The sequence below is a fragment of the Sarcophilus harrisii genome, chromosome 5 (assembly GCF_902635505.1).
Source record: "Sarcophilus harrisii chromosome 5, mSarHar1.11, whole genome shotgun sequence".
NCBI lineage: Eukaryota > Metazoa > Chordata > Mammalia > Dasyuromorphia > Dasyuridae > Sarcophilus > Sarcophilus harrisii.
This window is the reverse complement of record NC_045430.1, coordinates 200,368,675-200,390,669: the sequence shown is the minus strand read 5'-3', so window position 1 is coordinate 200,390,669 and position 21,995 is coordinate 200,368,675. Positions and strand designations below refer to the sequence as shown.

The 21,995-nt window shown below is 36.3% G+C and overlaps 1 protein-coding gene across 1 annotated transcript; it reads left to right on the top strand.

Annotated features, from left to right (window-relative positions):
• The first annotated feature begins 11 nt into the window (after positions 1-11).
• LOC100914848 (GTPase IMAP family member 8-like) lies at positions 12-21,492 on the top strand. The gene is made up of 6 exons (XM_023504993.2): positions 12-210; positions 7,551-7,608; positions 14,389-15,116; positions 15,848-15,896; positions 16,955-17,593; positions 19,674-21,492. The coding sequence occupies exons 2-6, from the start codon at positions 7,551-7,553 to the stop codon at positions 20,687-20,689; spliced, it is 2,490 nt and encodes an 829-aa protein (XP_023360761.1). The 5' UTR covers positions 12-210; the 3' UTR covers positions 20,690-21,492.
• Positions 21,493-21,995: the final 503 nt, after the last annotated feature.

Below are 21,995 nucleotides of genomic sequence, written 5' to 3'. Positions count from 1 at the left end.
ATCATTCTTAACACAGAGTAGTTTTTCTTTCATTTTGTCTCAAACAGACAGAGTATTTAGTACCAATCCCTGAAAGAGGAGAAAGAAGGATTTAGGAAAGAAGTAGAGAACATCTGGTTTTTCTCCTAATTTCTTCTTCACCAAAAGCTTCTTCCTTCCGACAGAACATACAGATAGATACTGCATTAGAAGGAAACTGTGTGCCTCACTGTAAGTAGAATGTGTCTGCCCTTGCTAGGAAAGTAAGGAGACAGGGTGGGATCAGGAGTGTTTAGAACCAAATGGATTCAACTAAGCTATTGTCTGTCAAATATGCACATGCATATGTTTGTTTAAAACATGAATGAATTTAAAAATGACAACTCTTTCAGAATAACTGCAGATCGGGGCAGTCATAGGCAGATTGGACAGATGGCTGCCTATCTTATCAGAGACTTTGAGAAGGATCAAACATCTTTCCCAATGCATCCATCAGATATTTAGAATCCCTCAAATGGGTCAGAGCCTTTCATTTTACAGAGAAAGCTAGATGTCAAATCTTTCCCAAAGAGAGAACCTAGGATTTTAGTTTACACTGAAGTGTGGATGGCTATTTGAGACTTTCTAAGAGCATGTTCTGATTCTTTAGAAGGCTAAAGGTTAGATACTTCTTTTTGAAAGAAGAACATGTGTATATGTGTGCATGTGCATGTATTCATATGTATGCACCTGTGTATATAGAATATATGATTTTGAGATTAAGACAAGGGGAGGATCCCATAAACTACAACTATTTCAATATACACGTCTTTCAGTTTTGTTTATAAGTATTTCTGGAGATCTTGGAGGCCTGGGGTATGGTAAACATGCATATAGGAAAGCCCCCCAACTGCTGTTTCCTTTGGCCTTCATTCTGACCAGCTCACCAGATCACTTGTGACTAGAGAGCTGCAGACTTGCTTCTTCCGACAGACAAGTTTGACTCTGTGCTCAGTATATAATTCCAAGGCTATGCAAGACTGTGCAGTGCCAGCTTCCAGCACTGGAAAAGCCTAGAAGCCTCTTCAAGGAGGAGAGTGTTGGTGGATGGACAGGGAGGAAGGAAAGGAGCTTTTCTTTCTCTTTAAAGTCTTATAGAACCCTCTACAGCACACCACAAAGACAGAGTGGGATTCCCTGGTGGGTTATAAGCCCCAAAGACTAAAAGACAGAGTAATAGGGAATTGCAACATTTGAAGAAAAGTAACAAGTAAAATTTAAAAGTTGTTTTGCTCAGGAATACATTGTAATTTCTCTTCCTATCACTGTCAGGTTTCCTTCTAATTCTCTGCAAGTTATTTAGCCATTTGTAGTTGGCTTTTCAACATGAAAATGGAGGAAATCAAAATTACTTTCACTAAACATCTCACAAAAGAATAATGATAGAGAAGCTGTCACCCATTTCTTGACCATCTTGTACTGAAACTAGGTCTTCTCCAGAGGGATATAGGGCATTTTGCTTAGGTCCTTTGGGTAATAGATAGTTTTTGAACTTTTCTTGGTTAATGGAGAGAAGAGGATTGGAGGGAGGAAAAATAGCCTGAGTGACTGCCAACTGCAAGGAGGAACCTGGTCACTTATGCATTTGCAGAGTCTGCTCATAAAAGCTGTTTCCCATAACCTTGACTACATTCACTGCCATCTGTAACTGGGATGAGACTGGGATGAGAAGAAGAGCAACTTACCTGATTGTGTATTCCCACACCTAAAAAAACTGTCCCCAACAACAAACATCTTCTACGTCACTGAAATCTTTCCTGCTGTTGTATTTATAATTATAATTTGATTATAATTAACTGTGTATAATTAATAACTACAACTAATTTGTCTTTAGTTAAGGAAATCACGTTGCTCCTTAGCATATTGACTGGGTTGGACAAGAAAGTTTCAAAGGTCCCTTCCAGTTGTAAAGTTTATGATTCTAAAATCTGGCTTTTATTTCCTGGGAATTTAAATGCAACCAAAAGAAACATGCTATCCTCATGGAGTGAAGTTAAGCCTCATGACATCAAATCTCAGTTTGTCTCTTTGCAACTGCTTTTAAAACTTTATTCTGGTATCAAAAGAGAACCAACCACAGCCCTCTTAAAACACTTGAATACAACTTTGATATCTGTTGAAGAAAAATAGTAATACTAAAAGTGGATTATACAATTTTAGCTCAAAAATGGCAGAAACTGTTTTAGTCAATATATCCTTAAACCATGTGCAAATTGAGAGAGATAGAGAGAAAGATATCTATCTATCTATATATAGAGAGAGACAGAGAGGAGAGGAGAGAGTTAAATAAACAATAGACTCATTATGCCATTTGACATGATTCTGCCCTAACAAGAGAAAGAAATTTGGATTAATATTCCAGAAGTGTTGAACATTCAAGTTGCCATCCTCTTGCTTCTAGGACCATTCTCCTTCTTCTAAGGGTTATAACAGTAACAAAATTCCCTCAGTGCCATTGCTGTCTTAATCCCTTTTCCACAGAGAAGGTTGTGTCCTAGTGTATCCATCAGTGTAAGTGGTCAGGTAAAGAGGAGTCTGTTATTAAATGGGTAAATAACCAAATTACTTCAGAAGGAAGGAAAGGGGAAATCCATCCCACTCTGTGCACTTTCTGAGGCCTCCTACAAATACATAGTAGTTCTGTTATCTTCCTAACCTCCCTGAACAGCCATTCTGCCATGCTCAAAGACCTTCTATAACTTTGTATAATTCCAAACAAATTTCCAAACTCACTTGCCTTGCTCCCACTGGGACATCTATCTCTCCACCTTCTTTTACTCATAATTGCCTTAGACCCTGGCACTACACCCTGACACTGAATCCCTATGATAAATGATAAGGTATATGAACTCATTTCTCCAAACTAATCCCACTCAGTGATTCCCTTCTGATTTCATTCTGGACCCCCAGTTGCTATTGTTAAAATCCTGTTCTCTGTCCCTTATTCCCATCTTCCTCAACTCCTTCTTCTCCATCTCCTATTCTAAAATTACTTATTCCTTACTCTGTGCACTCTGGAATGCCTGCTCCATAGGTAAAAAATTAGACTTCATCTTAAATATTTTCCTTTCCTGCTCCTTCCATTTTGAACTTACTGAGATCTAGCTTTTTCCTGGTGACAGAGCTTCCCTGGCCACACTTTCTATCTCTTGATGTACTTTCACTCATAATGCCAAAACATTCAAATGCTCTTTGCTACCTCTTCCCCCTTCCAGGTTTTCTCTCCACCACCATGACCAATTTCTCTTCCTTTGACGTTCATTCAATCCATATTTGTCACCCTAGCAAGATTTTGGTGCTTATTGTCTACCAATTTTTAGAACACTCTCCTTTCTTCAATGAGTTTAATGATTGCCTCATCCTCTCTTCTTACCCTCATACTAGAGGCTTTCAGCCTATATGTGGATTTTCCCAATTCTTCAATTTGTTCATTTCCTCTGATTACCCCGCCATTCCAAATCACCTTCTCAATCTTATCCATTATCTTCCCAGAAATATACCTTTTCTATGTTTATGAACAGAAATGTCTCACATGATCCAAACCAATTGTCATTTCATCTCTCCTTCTTGTTTTGTTTTGTTTTTCTTTTCTGAATAGTATTTCTTTCCAATTATATGTAAGGACAATTTTTATTCATTCTTTTGTAAGACAATTGGGGTTAAATGACTTTCTCAGGGTCACACTGCTAGTAAATGTTAAGTGTCTGAGACTGGATTTGAACTCACATCTTCCTGATTTCAGGGCCAGCATTGTATCTACTGTGCCATCTAGCTTCTCCTTTGGCATTCTTTTTTTTTTTTTTTAACAAGATTTTGAGTTCCAAATTCCCCCTCCTTTCCCTTATTCCTAAAATGGTTATATATATACAATTATATAAAACACACTTCCATATTTGTCACTGTTGTAAAAGAAGAAATAGACTAAAAGGAAGAAACCATTACAAAAAATAAAGTAATTGAAAAATGTATGCTTTGATTTGATTTTTCATCACTAGTTCTTTGTAATTGTCATGGATCATCATGCTGCTGAGAAGAGCTAAATCATTCATAGTTGCTCATCCCAGGGTTGCAGTTACTGTGTGGGATATTCTCCTGGTTTTGTTCATTTCACTTTGCATTAGTTCATACAAGCCTTTCCACGCCAAACCTTGTTCTTCCTCTTCACTAAGGCCTTCGATTCTTCCATCTATCAGTTCTTCCCCAGAATGTGAGCCATTCTCTTCCCAAATTTGACTCTTTAGTAAACCAGTCCAACTTGAAAGTATCCTCTTTTCTTGAGTCTTTTTTGCCTTTTCTTGATTGAAGTTGCCTCAATCAAGCTTCAGCCTTAGATTATTCCTAAAATCTGCTCCCTCTACTCCTATCCACATGCAACTGAAAGAAGATGGAGACAGTCAGAAAACTGTGCTGAGTTCTCTACGAATTAATCTTACATAATCTCAGATAAGGCAATTGTTTTATATCTTTATTTAATTCACTATTCCATTCACCATAGCAACTTTTCCAAACTTTTGAGGGTTCCCTTTCAACATTCTCTGCTGAGAATCTTGACTCATATTTCACTGAAAAATACGGAGCTATTAGCCATGAATACACTTTACTTCTCATCCCATATTACTTAGATACCTTCTTCTACCCCTTCATTCCTATTTCATATGAAAGGGAACGCTTCTTGCCAAGGCAAAGCTCTCTACATAATCAAGTGATTCCATTCTGATCTGTTTTCCCCCAAAGATCTTCCTTTATAACTTCCACTCTATCACCAGTCTTCAATTTTCCCCTGTCTACTGGCTGGTTCCTTACTATCTACAAAATTTTGATGCCTTCCCATCCTCCAAAAATCCTCACTCGATTCACCCATTCCCAGTAGCTATCAACTATTATCTATTCTCCCCTTTCTATCTAAATTCTTTGAGAAACATATATACAATTAATGCTTTCACTTGCTTTTCTCTCATTCTCTTAACTTCACTCTGTTTTTAAAACTTCAATCTGGCTTCTAAACTTTTTATTCAATTGTAACTGCTATCTCCAAAATTATCAGTGATCTCTTAACTGTCAGATTTAAAGGTCTGTTCTCAATTCTCATCCTTCTTAACTTTTCTGCAGTGTTTCACATTGTCAGACTCTCTTCTTCTTGATATTCTCTTTCTTTCCAAGTTTTTGTGACACTTCTTTCTTCTGGTTTTCCCTTCTCTCACTTGTCTGTTCTTTTTTACCCTCCTATGCAGGATCTTTATCTAGTCCTACCTATTAACTATAAATATTTTCCATGGCTCTATTCTTGGGCCCTCTTCTCTTTATATAGTTTTCTTAGTGACTTTTTCATTGTCTGTGACTTCAATAAATATTTATATGTAGATAATTCTCATCTATTTGTTTAGCCCTAACTTGTATTTCGATTTTTATTCTTTTATCTGCAACTGCAAATTGAACATCTTGAACTGGATGTCCCACTGACATCTTAAATTTAACATGTGTATAACTGAATTATCTTTCCTCCTAAACCCTCCCCTCTTCCTAACTTTCCAGTTACTATCAAGAATATCCTCCCACTTTTTCAGGCTTACAATCTTGGTATCATCTTAAACTCTTCATTTTCCTCAAATTTCTTATACAATCTGTTGCCAAGTCCCATCAATTAATCTTCAAAATATCTCTCATATGTGTCCCTTTTCACCTTTGATACTGCCACCTCCTGGTGACATCCTAGGGAATTGCAATGATATTTTGGTTGGTCTCTTTGACTCAAGTCTCTCCTTCATTCCATTTCCCCCTCCTCTTCGCTATCGGCCTAAAACACAGATCTTATTATGTTGCTCCCCTTTTCAGTAAACTCTGGTGGGTCCCTATTACTTTTAGGTACTTTCAAGTCCCTATTACTTTCAGGTACTTTTAGGTGTTCAAAGCTATATAATCTGGCATCTTCTTGTCTTTCTAGTCTTCTTATACTTTATTGTCCTCCATGGACTTTATTATTTATTGACACTGGTCTTCTTGGTATACCTATCACATGACACTCCCTGTAGAGGGGTGGAACTCTGGAAAGGTAAACTTGAAACAAGGATACTTACAGCAGGGTGTTTATTAAGTGTGAATGATGAGATAATGATTGTCTAGTTAACATACTTAGTGTAAATGCAACAATGTAATCACTCTAGTTAGCATATACTTAGTGTGATATGGTGATGTAATGGTTCTACAGTTGGCACATGCTCAGTGTGTTATAGTGATGTAATTGTACTAAAATATTTAAGGGCTGAGAGGATTGGAGATCGGAGTATGTGCTTGAGCTTGATCTTAGACTCCAGGCTCCAGACTCCATCTTTGACCATCCTGATGGCTCTCTTTCCTCCTTCATCTCCTCCACTAAGATCAAGGCTGGTCCCAAGATCCTCCAGAGAGCTAGTCCAGATACCACATTTTGGCGCCTGAACAGGGACCTCCAGAAGGACACTACACTCCCCTTCCTGAATAAACATTTTCTCTGGCTGACCTCTATCCCTGAATCATTTCTCTCTTCATCTCAGCTTCTAGTTTCTGTGGCTTTCCTGAAACCTGAGCTAAAATTTCACCCTCTGTAAGAAGCTTTTCCTAGTCTTCCATAATTGTAGTGCCTCCCCTCTGTCAATATTTCCATTCAATCATGCATACATCTTGTTTGTATGTAATTGTTAGCACGATTCCCCCATTCTTGAGAGTAGAGACATTTTATTTTTTGGCCTCTCTCTGAATCTTGAAACTTTAGAACAAAGACTGACAGGTGCTCAATATATGCTTGTCAATTTGATAAAAGAGCTGTTATTATCCACAATCCATTTCCTTAAGAAATGCTTTTTTGTCCTCTGCCTATCATCCAACTTCCTGGAGGGTTTTTACTGGAAATATGGAAAGAATTTTAGAGAGTAATGTTATTTCCTAGCTTTTCTACAGAAACTCAAAAAAAGTCATTAAAATATATTTCTCCAAATTCCTTCTTAGTCCAGGAGTTAACACCTCCATTTCCTTAAACTTCATGTACTCAACATTCTCTCCTCCTCTGGATACTCAAGTTCATCAATATCCTTCTTAAATGGTGGCACCTAGAATTGAATGCAATATTAAAATGTTTTGAATATATATGTATATAAATATATAGACACATATGTATATATTAGAAACAATCAATTAATTTATGATAAACTAGAATTGTGCCAAATCTTTAATATTAAAACATATTAAAAATGTCCCATTTGTGATTAAAATTTTTATGATTTTGGGGGATAAAGGCCTGGGATCCTTTGATCACATAAATCTAGAAATTTCTTTATCAGTTTTATTTATTTATTTTTTGCTGAGGCAATTGGGATTAATGACTTGCCCAGAGTTACACAGCTAGGAAGTGTTAAGTGTCTGAGGCCAGATTTGAACTCAGGTCCTCCTGACTTCAGGGCTGGTACTCTATCCACTGCATCACTTAGCTGCCCCTCATTTTTATTTCTTTCTTAATAGAATAGTTTAATGAATTTTTCAAAATGGTGAATTTTCTCTAGATGCTTCAGCAAGTTACAGACATGGATCCTCAAGAAAGACTTCCTGATGAACAACTAGGTAAGAAAAAGATTATTGGGGAAAAATTCTTTCCCCCCACATCACAAACTACCTCTGTAATAGTTTTCCAGTGTCTATATTTTTTGGGGAAAATTTCCCTTTTAAGTAATAACAGATGACAATAGATATATGTGTCACTACAATACAGTGGAATGATTGGTAATTTTAAAGTTATGGGATCTAAGTTTGAATATGTTTTGTTAACAGACTATTTGAGTACTCATTTAATTTCTCAGGATCTCTGTTTCCTTGATTATAAAATTAGATGTTGGACTTTCCCAGACCATCACCCATGCTTTGGCTATTTTTTTCCTATTCCCAACTGTGATCCTTTAGTTAATTCCCTACCTTATACTTCCCGTTTAATCTTTTTCTCCTGCTTGCCATAACTCAGCTCTAGATTACTCTCACAATCTGTTTCCTTTGCTTCTACTTTTATCTACTGAATGGAGTGTTTAGAAGCTATGGAATTGTACTGAATGGATCCACTAAAAAAATCATGTTTTGTCTTTACTAGTGGCTCCCCCTTTTAAGGATTTAATCTTTTATTTTCCTCCAGTTGATTTCCTATCTCACTCACTCCCCAAATAAATTGTTCCCCACACTATTCAACTCATTCTCTCACCTGAAGACTTTACTTCAAACTTTTCTGAGAAAATGGAAGTCATGGGAGCTCTCTCTTTTCCACTTCTTCACATCTTACTAACCTTTTGACATTATCTCCCACTATTTTAATTCTTTACTCTGGTTACTGATGATGAGATGGCTCTTTCCCTCACCAAAGCTAATCCCCTTTACATGTACCCTTAATCCCACCCCTTCTATTTCCTCTAACAGATTACATTGGCTATCATCTGCTTTTATCACTGTAAGATTCAATCTCTACCTATTTATGGGTTCCTTCCTTCATACCTATAAACATATGTAAGTCTCTCATGTGCTTAAAAACAATTTGTTAGACCTTCCCTGTCCTTTAAGCTAACATCATGTATCTCTTCTCTTTTTCTCAGACAAGTTCTTTGAAAGATTGGCTACTGTCTTTACTGCCTTTCCTCTAACTTTCTTTTAAAATATTGCATCTGATATCTGATCTCATTGCTCAAAGGAAATTTCCCTTTGAGACATGGTAATTGCAAGAAAAAGATATGGTGACATTTGTAAATCATTTTATAATACTTGTTATACTATATAAATGCTAACTTATCATCATCATCATCATCAATAATTCCATTCACAAAGTTATCAAAATATGTTTTGTTTGTGTTTGGTATATGCCTTCACACATGCATGTTATCTGGGACTGTTTCAATTTTGCCTTTATTAGCTTCATTACTTAGCATAGTGTATAAAAATAGTAGGTACTTAATTAATGGTTATCAATTACTTATTGTGATTAAATGACTGGAAATCCCTTGCAGCTCTAGATGTATGATCCTAGTATCTTATATTGCACAGGGTAGAGTTGAGTTCCTACTAATTGAGAAACATTTGCTTTACTGGGAAGATTAAGACTGTCCAGCTGGAGCTCTCTTATCTCTATCCTCAGGACTCACTATCATCTGCTACTTTTTTCTTCCCCTCTTCTGGTCTCAGGTGATATGGCATATTTATTCTAAACTCATTTTCTCTACCTGATCTCTTCATAGCATTTTCGCCCACTTCTAAGACTTTGCTTCAACAGTTAGCCTTTCTCTTTCATCTTTCCTCAGTTTCTCCTCTTCTACCTGCTCCTTTACTTCTGCCTACAAACATATTCAGTCCTTCCACCTTAATTTTTTTCATTCACACACACTTATACATCTATTAGCATTCTTAAGGTATGTGAAATGTATTCCTTACAACAACCTCATGAGAAAGATGCTGGTTGTATTTGTCTCCATTTTACTCATGAAGATACTGAGACTTTAGATACCTTGATCATGGTTACATGAGTATTAAATTTTTGAATTAAGTTCAACCTTAACCTATTATGACTCCAGGTCCAACACTCCATTCACATTACTATGCTGTCTCTTTTTATATCCCCTGTCTAGAGTGTGACTATGTTAGTATTTGACTGAAGTGAGTGGACAAAGTTCCTTATTGCTCTCCAAAAATCTGGGTCTCAGGGGTAACTCCCAAATATTACCTTTTTAAAAAACTAGTTTTTCTCCTAAGCCTGGAATTTACTGTGGTACAAGCCCCAATACAGCTTTGGTATGACATATCTATAGACTATATCTAGTTTTCCACAAATATGAGTAACAAGGGGCTTAGTTCTTTTATAAACATTCAAGTTAACAATATATATCAAAGAAAGGAAAGTCTTTATTTTGATACATACACATATGCACAAAATTCAGAAGACAAAAAAGTTTCACAGTAGAGAGGAAGATAGATAAAAACCGAATCTTTCACACAATCATTAAGCTACTCTTAGAAGAGAAATGATCTTATAATTGCTAATGAAGCAAATTTTGACATGAGTGAAACTTCTGTCTTTCACAGGATTCTATACAATCTCGCCCACCCTTTGTTTTACACATTGCCTTAGATTAATGGTTCCCAACATTTTTGTTCAAGGACTATCCCTCTCCTTCCCCCTTTTTAGAATATGTACATAGATGGTGGCACAGTAGATTGAATTTTGGGCAGGGAGTCAAATCCAGCCTGAGATACTTACTATCTGTAAGATCCTGGGCAAGCCATTTAACCTTTCTTTGCTTCAGTTTCCTCAACTGCAAAATAGAGTTCCTACTTTGTATGACTGCTGTAAGGATCAAATGATATAACATTTACAAAGTCCTTAGAACAGAGCTATGTAGCATAAGTTCTATAAAGTTCATTTGCTTTTCTTTTCCTACCCTCTCAAAAACAACAAAAAATTTGTTGTGAATAATCAGGTTATTTAATATTATTATTCATTATTCATAATATTCATTACCATTTTTTATTGCTCAAGACATTTACTGCTCAGCTTCAATTCCTTGGACCATCATTGTGAATCCTCAACAGATTAGAGAACCATGAAATGGAAAGCACTAAATCAGGGAAAACATTCTTTATAACTTCTGGATAGGCAATCCACTTTCAAGCAACCAGTATTGTACAAATAACTCACCATCACAAGGCAGGGGAGCAAAAAAATATGACTTATGCTCAAGCATACTGCAACTTTAGTCCATGAATTCACTCTTTATCTGGCATGGGTGAGAATATATAATTCTCTTCCACTTCTTCTAGGTATTGCAGCACTAGGTTGGCTCCTGTCACTTTTTAGGCTATGAAAATCTTTTCTCAGGAATTCTTCTCTTTGGTTGGCAAAAAAGCTGTGGGTAAACACATGCAGTGATTCCCTAATTGTACTCTATGCTATTTTCCTATGGCAGCTGTTAATGTTTATTGCGGGAGGGGAACTGGAGAAATCAATGGACCAATAAGCACTTATTAATTTCTTCTTCTCTTATTGCTGCTGTGATATACAAGAAGTATGGTTTGTTAGGGCCAGCACTGTAGGAGTAGCCCCTTGGACAAAAAAGTGCCAGCCAATTAAATCATCTTGATATCAACACCTAACATTGAAAGTTATGTCTTCTATTTTGTTAATAATGTATTGTTAATACCAAAGATCATGTTCACAACTCTGTAAAGAGAAAGATTGAAAATCAAAAGTTCAAAATTAAAGTTTGCTTCTTCATAGATTCATTCAACTGATCAATGACCACTTGATCAGTTTATTTCTACCCTTTTTGGTAGAAATCTTTTCCATCTTACCATCCCAAGTAAGTTTCAGATTTCTTTGTCTGAAATATGAGATTCTTTAAAATCTGGTACCATCCTAGATTTCCAGCTTTATTTCTTCTTACTATTTTCTGTATACTCTATACTTTATCCAAATTAGACTATCCTCTTTCTTTTTTCTTTTTCTTTTTTATTTATTTAATAGCCTTTTATTTACAGGTTATATGTATGGGTAACTTTACAGCATTAACAATTGCCAAACCTCTTGTTCCAATTTTTCACCTTTTACCCCCCTACCCCCTCCCCCAGATGGCAGGATGACCAGTAGATGTTAAATATATTAAAATATAAATTAGATACACAATAAGTATACATGACCAAACCGTTATTTTGCTGTACAAAAAGAATCAGACTCTGAAATATTGTACAATTAGCTTGTGAAGGAAATAAAAAATGCAGGTGGGCATAAATATAGGGATTGGGAATTCAATGTAATGGTTTTTAGTCATCTCCCAGTGTTCTTTCTCTGGGCATAGCTGGTTCAGTTCATTACTGCTCCATTGGAAATGATTTGGTTGATCTCATTGCTGAGGATGGCCAGGTCCATCAGAATTGGTCATCATATAGTATTGTTGTTGAAGTATATAATGATCTCCTGGTCCTGCTCATTTCACTCAGCATCAGTTCGTGTAAGTCTCTCCAGGCCTTTCTGAAATCATCCTGTTGGTCATTTCTTACAGAACAATAATATTCCATAATATTCATATACCACAATTTATTCAGCCATTCTCCAGTTTATGGGCATCCACTCAGTTTCCAGTTTCTAGCCACTACAAAGAGGGTTGCCACAAACATTCGGGCACATACAGGTCCCTTTCCCTTCTTTATGATCTCTTTGGGATATAAGCCCAGTAGTAACACTGTTGCATCAAAGGGTATGCACAGTTTGATAACTTTTTGAGCATAGTTCCAAACTACTCTCCAGAATGGTTGGATTCGTTCATAACACCACCAACAATGCATCAATGTCCCAGTTTTCCCGCATCCCCTCCAACAATCATCATTATTTTTTCCTGTCATCTTAGCCAATCTGAAAGGTGTGTAGTGGTATCTTAGAGTTGTCTTAATTTGCATTTCTCTGATTAATAATGACTTGGAGCATCTTTTTATATGACTAGAAATAGTTTCAATTTCTTCATCTGAGAATTGTCTGTTCATATCCTTTGACCATTTTTCAATTGGAGAATGGCTTGATTTTTTATAAATTAGAGTTAATTCTCTATATATTTTGGAAATGAGGCCTTTATCAGAACCTTTGACTGTAAAAATATTTTCCCAGTTTATTGCTTCCCTTCTAATCTTGTCTGCATTAGTTTTGTTTGTACAAAAACTTTTCAGTTTGGTATAGACTATCCTCTTTCTATTGAATATATAATGTTTTTTTCAGTTCCATTTCTTTATTTACAAGGTTACTAAGTCTATAATATTATAGGTTACTATTTTTTTATTTATTACTAAGTCTATAATATTATATTGGTCATTGGAATGGTAGATTAATGGTAGATGGTAGATTAAAATGGTAGATTAAAAATTAATTGGAAACTAAGTTACCTAATCCTAATAAATAAGTGGTCCAAAGAACAAATAGTAGAAACAATTTTTAATTTTATTAAAAGGAATGACAACAATAAGACAACATATCAAAATTCATGGGATGCAGCCCAACTGGTACTTAGGGGAAATTTATATCTGTAATTGCTTACATCAATAAAATAGAGAAAGAAAAGATCAATGACATTGGACATTCAATTAAATACCAAATTGGAAAATCCTGACAATTAAAGGAAAGATTAATAAAACTCCAAGTAAGAAAACCATTGGATTAATATCTAAAACTAGAAGCTGGTTTTATGAAAAACAAAATCCCAACAAGAAAACAGATAAAAAATTACTTAGCTTAATTTAAAAAAGGAAAGAAGAAAATCAAATTACCATTTTTGGAAATGAAAAGGGAGAATTTAATACCTATGAAGAGAAAATTAGAACAATTTTAGGAGCTATTTTGCCCAATTAAGTGAATAAATCTGTAAATCTAAATGACATGAATGGATATCTAAAAAAATAAATTATTCAAATCAACAGAAGAAGAAATAGAGTATTTAAATATTCCAATCTTAGAAAAAGAAATTGAACAAACCATCAACAAATTTCTGAAGAAAAAATCCTCAGTGTCAGATGGACTTCAAACATTTAAAGAACAATTAATTCCAGTACTATATAAACCATATAGGAGAATAGGTGAAATTCTTTTTATGATACAAATATGGTGCTAATACATAAAACAGAGAGAGTCAAATCAGAGAAAGAAAATTACAGACCAATTTCCCTAATGAATATTGAGGAATTTTTAAAAATTGAATTGTAATGGTAAACAATAAGGATGATGGTTTCACTTTCTTTTCTACCTATTACCCAATCAGTAATTCAGCAAGCATTTATTAAGAACCTACCATGTGCCAGGAACTGTGCTAAGTGTTGAGGATTCTAAGAGATGTCAAAGACAGTGCTTTCCCTAAAGGAGATGACAGAGAAATGAGGGAGACAATAAATAAGTACAGACAAGCTATATACAGGATAGATAGAAATCATTTAAAAAAGGAAGTCACTAGAATTAGGAGTGATTGGAAAAGATTTCTTATAGAAGATGAGATTTTAGTTGGGACTTGAAGGAAACTGGGAAGGTAGAGAGGAGAAGCAGGAGCATTCCAGCATTGGGGAGAGCCAGAGAAAATGGCCAGAGTCAAGTGATGATAGTGTCTTATTCAAGAAATATCAAGTAGACCAGTGTCACTAGGATCACAGATTCATGGAAATGTGGGGAGTGATTATAAAGGGCTTTCAATTGCAACCAAAGGATCTGGACATGTAGTGGACCACTTGATTAATGACTGTTGAATGGTATTGAGCTGGAAGTAAATAATATAAACTCTCTAGTTATTCTGATAACCTTGTTGATGATCAGAGAGAATGGCTATCAATAGGTTACTTTTGTGCCAACAGAACCAACTAACAAGAGCCAGAAGCTGCAGATGGAACCAGAACTGGCCTCTGGATCCTCAGAATTAAGGATTCTCCTTCTGGGAAAACATGGTTCAGGGAAGAGTGCGACAGGAAATAGCCTTCTGGGGAAGCAAGTATTTGTGTTCAAATATAGTGAAGAACCTGTGACCATAACTTGTAAGAAAGAAAGTGGAATTGTGGGGAAAAGGAAAGTTGTGGTCATTGATACCCCTGACTTATTCTCCTCAAGGATCTCTGTTAAAGATAGAGAACGAGAGATTAGCCATTGCATGACCCTTTGTTTCCCTGGCCCCCATATCCTGCTCTTGGTGACTCCTCTTGGCTATCACACAGTGGAAGATAAGGAGATAGTGAAGGGTATTCAGGAGATATTTGGAGCTGAAGCCACAAGGCACATGTTACTTCTCTTCACAAGGAAAGAAGAACTGGGAGAAGAGTCACTTCCAGAGTATATTAAAGAAACTGATAATGAATACCTCAAGGAACTGATTCATAACTGTGGGAATCGGTACTGTGCTTTCAACAACAAAATCAGTGGAGAAGAACAGGATATTCAGATTAGGAATCTCCTTGAACAGATGGATTGGTTAATGCAGAAGAATGATGGATCTTATGCCCGCTTCAATGCAAATATAGGAAAGAAAGAAAATACTATAAATTCCAAAGCAGATATGTTGCCAAAACCATCAAGTGCCCAAGAATCCCAGGTAAGAGCTTGAATTTAAGAATTACAATAATCAACATAATCTCTTGACTTTTTATGGTGCTTTTAGTTCCAAAAAGTAGTGAGTAGATTGTGTAATTACTTTAGCATGGAGTTCAAGCACACGTGCCCCAATTAGAGGCCATAATACATTTTAATATCCAAGGCAAGAACTACAACAACAAAAATGAAACACTCTAGCTTTCAGGAATCTTATGGTTTACTGGATAGAAAGAACAGGTACACAGATAACTATTAAATAAATACATACAATTAAGTAAAAAGTATTAAGGGAAGACACTAATAACTTGTAGGATCAAGAAAGTCTTGTGCAGGAAATAAAAGTCTAGACCAGACAGAGGATGGTAACATCTAAAGCAAAGTGGCCAGGATATATCAGGAGGCCTCAGTTTTCTCCTAATGTAAGATGAGAGAATTAAGATGGATGATTTCTAGGTAGTATCAGCAGCAATAGCAGCAGATGAGTCTAACAACTTATTGTCTTTCTGGGCAGGCCTCAATGGGTTTTCTTGAGTATCCCAAGGTTTTGGCAGGGCAGGTGCCTATTATTTAATCTCTGATTCATAATATCAAGGACTACTTTCTGCTCTTTAGGAGGCTGAACTCTTGATCTTTAAAGAATATATTTTTATTTTTATTTCAGTTCTTTGAGGGATGATGAATTAGATGATTCACAAAGATTGTTCCCCACCCTTTCTCTCTTAATTTTTTTAGGGATTGGTGAATATAGTCAAGACCTATCAAAAGGAAGCTAATGTGTCTGGTAAGACCATGTCTCAATTTTTATTTTACCTTTTTACAGTCTGATATCTTATGTCCATGTCTATGTAGGTTAAAACAAAATGAATTTGATTAGTAAAAGATAAGATGGGTATTTCAATCAGAAGAAACAGCATGAGAGCATAAGTAAAAGCATGGAAAAAAGGAGCATAGCATGGGCAAAGACTGAACATAGTTGGTAGGAGATTTATTTATAGAATGTCCTTTTTGCTTGAGGCACATGCCATTAAGTTAAACCAAATCAAATCAAGTCAAGTCAATAGGTGTGCTCTGGGCTCTCCATATAAGTCCTATAGGGAACAAATAGATGCTTTAATTTCTTTGTCCATGACAAATTAAAAAATAGGTAATGAAGAAATGACCCCCTTTGTTCTGACTCTTAATGAAAGGAAAGTCAGATTAGTTCCCTAGATGTCCTGACTCTATTATACTGACACCTATTCTCCATCAAGAGAAGTTTGAACCATCTGAACTCCTGGACAATACTGAAATTTAATGCACTAGATCTGGATTGAATATGTTTTTTAATCTGAAACCACATTGCATCTGTCTGATTCACCTGTATCTGATTCACGCCATTGCTCAAGTATGGAGATGATAGGGGATCCACCTCAAGGTGGCCTGATGCCTAATGCTTAATATGTATCTCCAAAAAATGCCTAATTCAAAGTTTCCCTGTGCCAACAAAGAGGAAAAACATTAGGCATCTTTACTTGCAACATACCCTAGTTTTTAACTTTTGGAAATCTTAGCTAAATTCTAAAAAGCTTCAGCTTTATCTTAGGTAAATTCTAAAAAGCTTACTTTCTAAATAAAATGGTTGTACTAGAACCAATATAGAAGAAATTTGAAATTTTCTCGGCACTTTTGAGAAAGTTTTTGACTCAGAGGTTCTGAGATTTACCCACTTTCAAGTGCTCTGTTTTGACTGTGGTAAAATCAGGTGCCTTAGTCAGGTTTCAAATTTCTGCCTATCCTGCTGAACTCTGTTGCCTTTTACAGAAAAAGGCTATTAATTGACATGTCTGTTTTTCCCAACAGGGTCTGGACACATGACAGAGCCCAAGCAATACAATGAGATACAAGAATTGAGAATTCTTCTTGTAGGAAAACATGGCTCAGGGAAAAGTGCTGCAGGAAACAGCATCCTGGGCAAGTGTATGTTTGAGTCCAGACTCAGTGAACAACCCATGACCCAAGCGTGCAAGGCAGAGCAGCGGATCTGGAAACAACGAAAAGTTGTGCTCATTGACACTCCAGATATTTTTTCCCAAACAGATCCCCAGAAAGAGCTCCACCATCTCTCCTCTCTATGCTCCCCAGGTGTGCATGCTCTCCTCCTGGTGATCTCACTGGGCTCTTACACAGAGGAAGATGAAAGAGTGGTGGGGAACATCAAGAAAGTCTTTGGAGAAGAGGCTCTTAGGAGACATGTAATCCTTCTGTTTACCCGGAAAGAAGACTTGGCAGGCAAGGACTTGATGGAATTCATATCAAACACAAATAAGTCTCTTCAGAATCTCATTAGGAACTATGGGTTTCAGTACCATGCTTTCAATTACCGAGTCACAGGACAGGAGGAACGACTCCAAGTGAATGAGCTTCTGGAGAAGATTGACAAAATGGTGTATGACAATGGAGGCCGGTTTTGTATCTTTATGAAACCTGCTGTTAGATCTGGTAAGAAAATAAAATGTAGATACTCTAGAAAAGGTAGGGAAGAAGGAAAAGGGAGAATTGGAAAGAATGTCTATATTGGAAGGAAGTCCCCAAATGAAATCTTTTTCCTTGTTACTTTTTACTACTCTCTTTTCTGCCATCACCTTTTTAGAGTTTGTCTCCTATAGGTTGACATTTCATTTTGTCCTGTCTTCCATCATTTTCTAGTTTTATGTGAGTCAAGCTCATTTTTCCAACTAGACTGCAAACTCCTATCATGATAGAAAACTGCATATAAGAAAAACTGAGGCACAAATTAAGAGTTGGAAGGGAACATAGATCTCCATCCATTACACTAAGCCCCTAATTTTACAAGTGAGCAAAACAAGATCCAGAGAGAGAAAGTAATTTGTCATAAGTCACACAAATAGTAAATGAAAAATCAAATTTTTACTCTGGTCCTAAGATACCATATCCAGGATTCTTTGCCTTTTACCATACTATCTCTAACAATATATTTTTGATAAATTCTAACTGGTGGATTAATTGTGATCTCTCTAAGGTTGTTTTGTAAGTTATTTAAATCTTTTGACTCCAGGACAGGGTGAGAAGGAAGAAGTGGAAGGGCTTTAGAGCAACCTTTAATAGTCATTGACTAGACATAATCAGGATAGAAAGTAGTAAGAACAATAACAATAGCAGTCATAATGATAATTTTCAAATTAGAAAAAATTATAATCATTGGTTGCCTTTAGGGTAGCTTCATATTTGTCTTCTAAAGATTCTGCAAAAGACCTCAGTCTTAAGAAGAAATTTAGTAGATGAGAAATTGAGCAAACATGAGAAAAAATACAGGAGAATGCATGCACACAAAATCCTTTACCTCTAACTTCCCAAACTCAAATAACTCAAATTTTCTCGATTATTTATGGCTGATAATTTACATTTTTCATGACGAACTGAAGTACATTATGAATCATGAAAGAATTTAATTTTATTCAGTCCATTTCTATATAAAATACTTCTCAGTATATTTTAATTTTTGAGAACTGAGAATTCTTTGATGAAACACATACACTAATAATAATTGTATGTTAAAGAAAAAAATGAATACTGTATTCTATGTTTTAGGTACATGTCTACAAGAGAAATTTTCAATTAATTTAATACTCATATAAAACCAAGAATTTCTCGCTTGAGAAAAAAAATTCCAAACTGCCATAGTTCCTTCCCCTTCCCCAATCCCCATGTCCTTGGACATCACTCTATGTCAAAAAAACTGAAGCTAACAATGATAAAAATTTTGAATTTGAAAAATGTCACAAAATGAGAAAACAATGTTTTGGACTCAATATTTTGCCTTATTTAGTGGATCAAAAGTGATTTAATCTTTTTGAAATTGCATTGGAGAATCCTCTTCAATTCCTATTCCCAGATTCTTAGCCTTTGACCTTTTTAGATATATTATTAAAGGGAAATGCCTAGAAAGCATTTTGACTCTGAAAAATATTATATAAACCACTATACTAACTTATCCTAGATATCACAGTCCTATCTATTCTCTCACAATAGTATAATTAACAGATTATAACCCCAACCCCGCATGATGGTATCAGACACTATCAAATTGGTGTCAACTACATTGATTCAGAATCTGCTATAAAGCTGTTTAGTCTGTTGTGTAAGATGTCAGTCATCTTTATGGAATTTACTAACCATGTAATGCTGTCTTTCCTGGCTACACTGGGTCAGTCAGACAGTCAGTAAGAATTTATTAAATGATGACTATGGCCAGGGACTGTGCTATACACAGGAGGTACAGAAAGAGACAGAAGATTGTCTTGGTCTTCAAGGAGTTCATAATCTAATGATAGCTCATGTTGCATGAGGGATAAAAGAGATCAGAGATTTTCATGATAGAGGAGTAATGCAGATGTTAAAAGGGTGGGAAGAGCCATTTTGACTTCCCATGATCCATCTGTTAATAAGAACAATGACAGGTTGGCTTTTGTTTTCCAATATAATTTGGCTCAATAGAGAAAAGGGATATTTACATCCTTCAGAATTCTGACTCTCTCATTTTCATGTTGGTGCTTTCCAGATCCAATGATGCCAAAAGAGCTGAGACTCCTCCTGGTAGGGAAGACAGGAAGTGGGAAGAGTGCCACTGGAAATAGCATCCTTGGCAAGAAAGTCTTTGAGTCAAAGCTCAGTTCTGGGCCAGTGACTAAGAGCTGCCAAAGAGAGAGCAGAGAATGGGATGGAAGGACACTTGTTGTCATCGACACCCCAGATATCTTTTCCTCCAGACCCCAAACAAATAAAGATCTGGAGATCTGTCGCAGTATGGTGCTCTCATCGCCAGGGCCTCATGCCCTGCTTCTGGTGATCCAGGTGGGCCGGTACACCAGTGAGGACAAGGAGACCCTCAGGCGCATCCAGGAAATATTTGGAGCTGGAATCCTCTCTCACACCATCCTTGCCTTCACCAGGAAAGAAGATTTAGGTCTGGAAACCCTGACAAAATATTTAAATGAAACAGACAACAAAAACTTATTCTGCCTGGGTAGGATTTGTAAAGGATTTCACTGTGGTTTCAACAATAAAGTTGAAGGGGAGGAACAGGAAGCCCAACTAAAGGAACTGATGGGGATGGTAGAAGGAGTTCTTAGGAAAAATGACTGGTGCTGCTACTCAAATGTGATGTATACCTACATCCAGGAAAATATTAAGCAGGTAAAAGAGGAGCTGGGAGAAGAGCCAACAGGCCAGGGACAGAATTCTAAGGGAACTTTCTGTAAGGAGAATATGGCATCAGAGGAGTCAAATCAGACACACTCTGCCCTAGAAAATCTGAAGAACATTCGAAGGAAATATGAGCAGCATCAAAAATCAGTACTGGACAAAGAGTCTCAGACCTCTTGGGTGGACATCAACTCAGTGTGGGAACATTTCTCTAACAGGAGCCCCAGAATGCCTTTTTATAATCCAAAAACCATTTCCAGTTGGCTGAATCCAAGCATTGTGATAGAGAGGAAAGAACCGAGAGCCAGGAATCTGTGTAGAAAAGAGGTCAGGGAGGAGTCACTAGCCAGAGGATCACTTGATGGCAAGTAGTCTGGATTAAATAACACCATCCCATGATATGTGTCGCTAGTTATACTTTTCAATGAATTTTTCTATTCCTAATCTTATCTTCTTCTTCCTACAACTCTGTTGGTGAAGTTGGATGAAAGGATTCATAGGTAGAAAGGGATGTTAAAAAAATTTAATCCAATCCCTTCATTTTTCAGAGTAGAATCTAAAAGACCCAACTGCCCATTGTACCTCTGCCAAAGACTAATTCTATGGCCTGAACAAATAAGTCAATCTGGTGTGACTATCTTCTTTGACAAGTGAGAAAACAAATCTGGTCCCTTCCTGCTGTAGTCTCCCATGGTGTCAAGCCATTGGAAATATTCTGCAGGAGGCTCTGACTCCTTTCCCTCCTCCCCCACTCATTGCTCTATTCTAGGTTGGAAAAATTACAATTACTGTAGATTCCTCCCTTCTAAAACTGAGATTCCATGAATTTCATTTAATAGATGGTAAAACTGAAGTTTAATGAAAAACAAAGAGTCAATTAGAAGAGAAATCTAACTTATCCTTCAGGAAAGTAGGAGGGGATGGGCATATGAGACCAGGGACAGGGTAATAGAAAAGAGGACATATTGGGAGAGAGGGTAGTCAGAAGCAAAACCCTTTTGAGGAGGGATAAGGTCAAAGGAGAGAGAGAATATAATGATCCAAGATAGCTCTGAAGGATTTATGCTGGAAAATGCTGTCTAGGCCCAGAGAAAGAACTGATTGTGTCTGACTACTGTAGAGTGAAGCACACTTTTTTTTTTTCTTAAACTTTACTTTTCTTGATTTTGGGGGGGGGAACTCTACGTTTTCTTTCATAACATCATTTTTATAGAAATGTTTGCGAAACTTCACATGTGCCTTCTCAATGTGTGGGAGGGAAGGACGAAGAGAATCTGAAACTCAACGTTTTAAAAACAAATATTAAAAATTGTTTTACATATAACTAGGGGAAAATTAACTATTAAATAAATAATGAAAAAAACCTTTACCATAGAGATTATTTTTTTTATCTTTCTCCACCTTTCTTCCTCTCATGTTTATCTGAAACAGTCACAGAAACAATAGGGTTTAAACACATAGTAGAAACTGGGTGGAATCATCCCTCTTAGTATTATGAATATGGACACAGAATGGACAGGACAAAGACAATGAATACAGACAGTAGTTAAATTATGACTATTTCATAGACTGAGGTCCTGGTGAATTACAGGAAGTTCACTGGTATCAGAATCAGGAGATTGTTTCTTTTCTTTTTCTTTCTTTCTCTTTTTTTCTAAGGCAATTGTGGTTAAGTGAC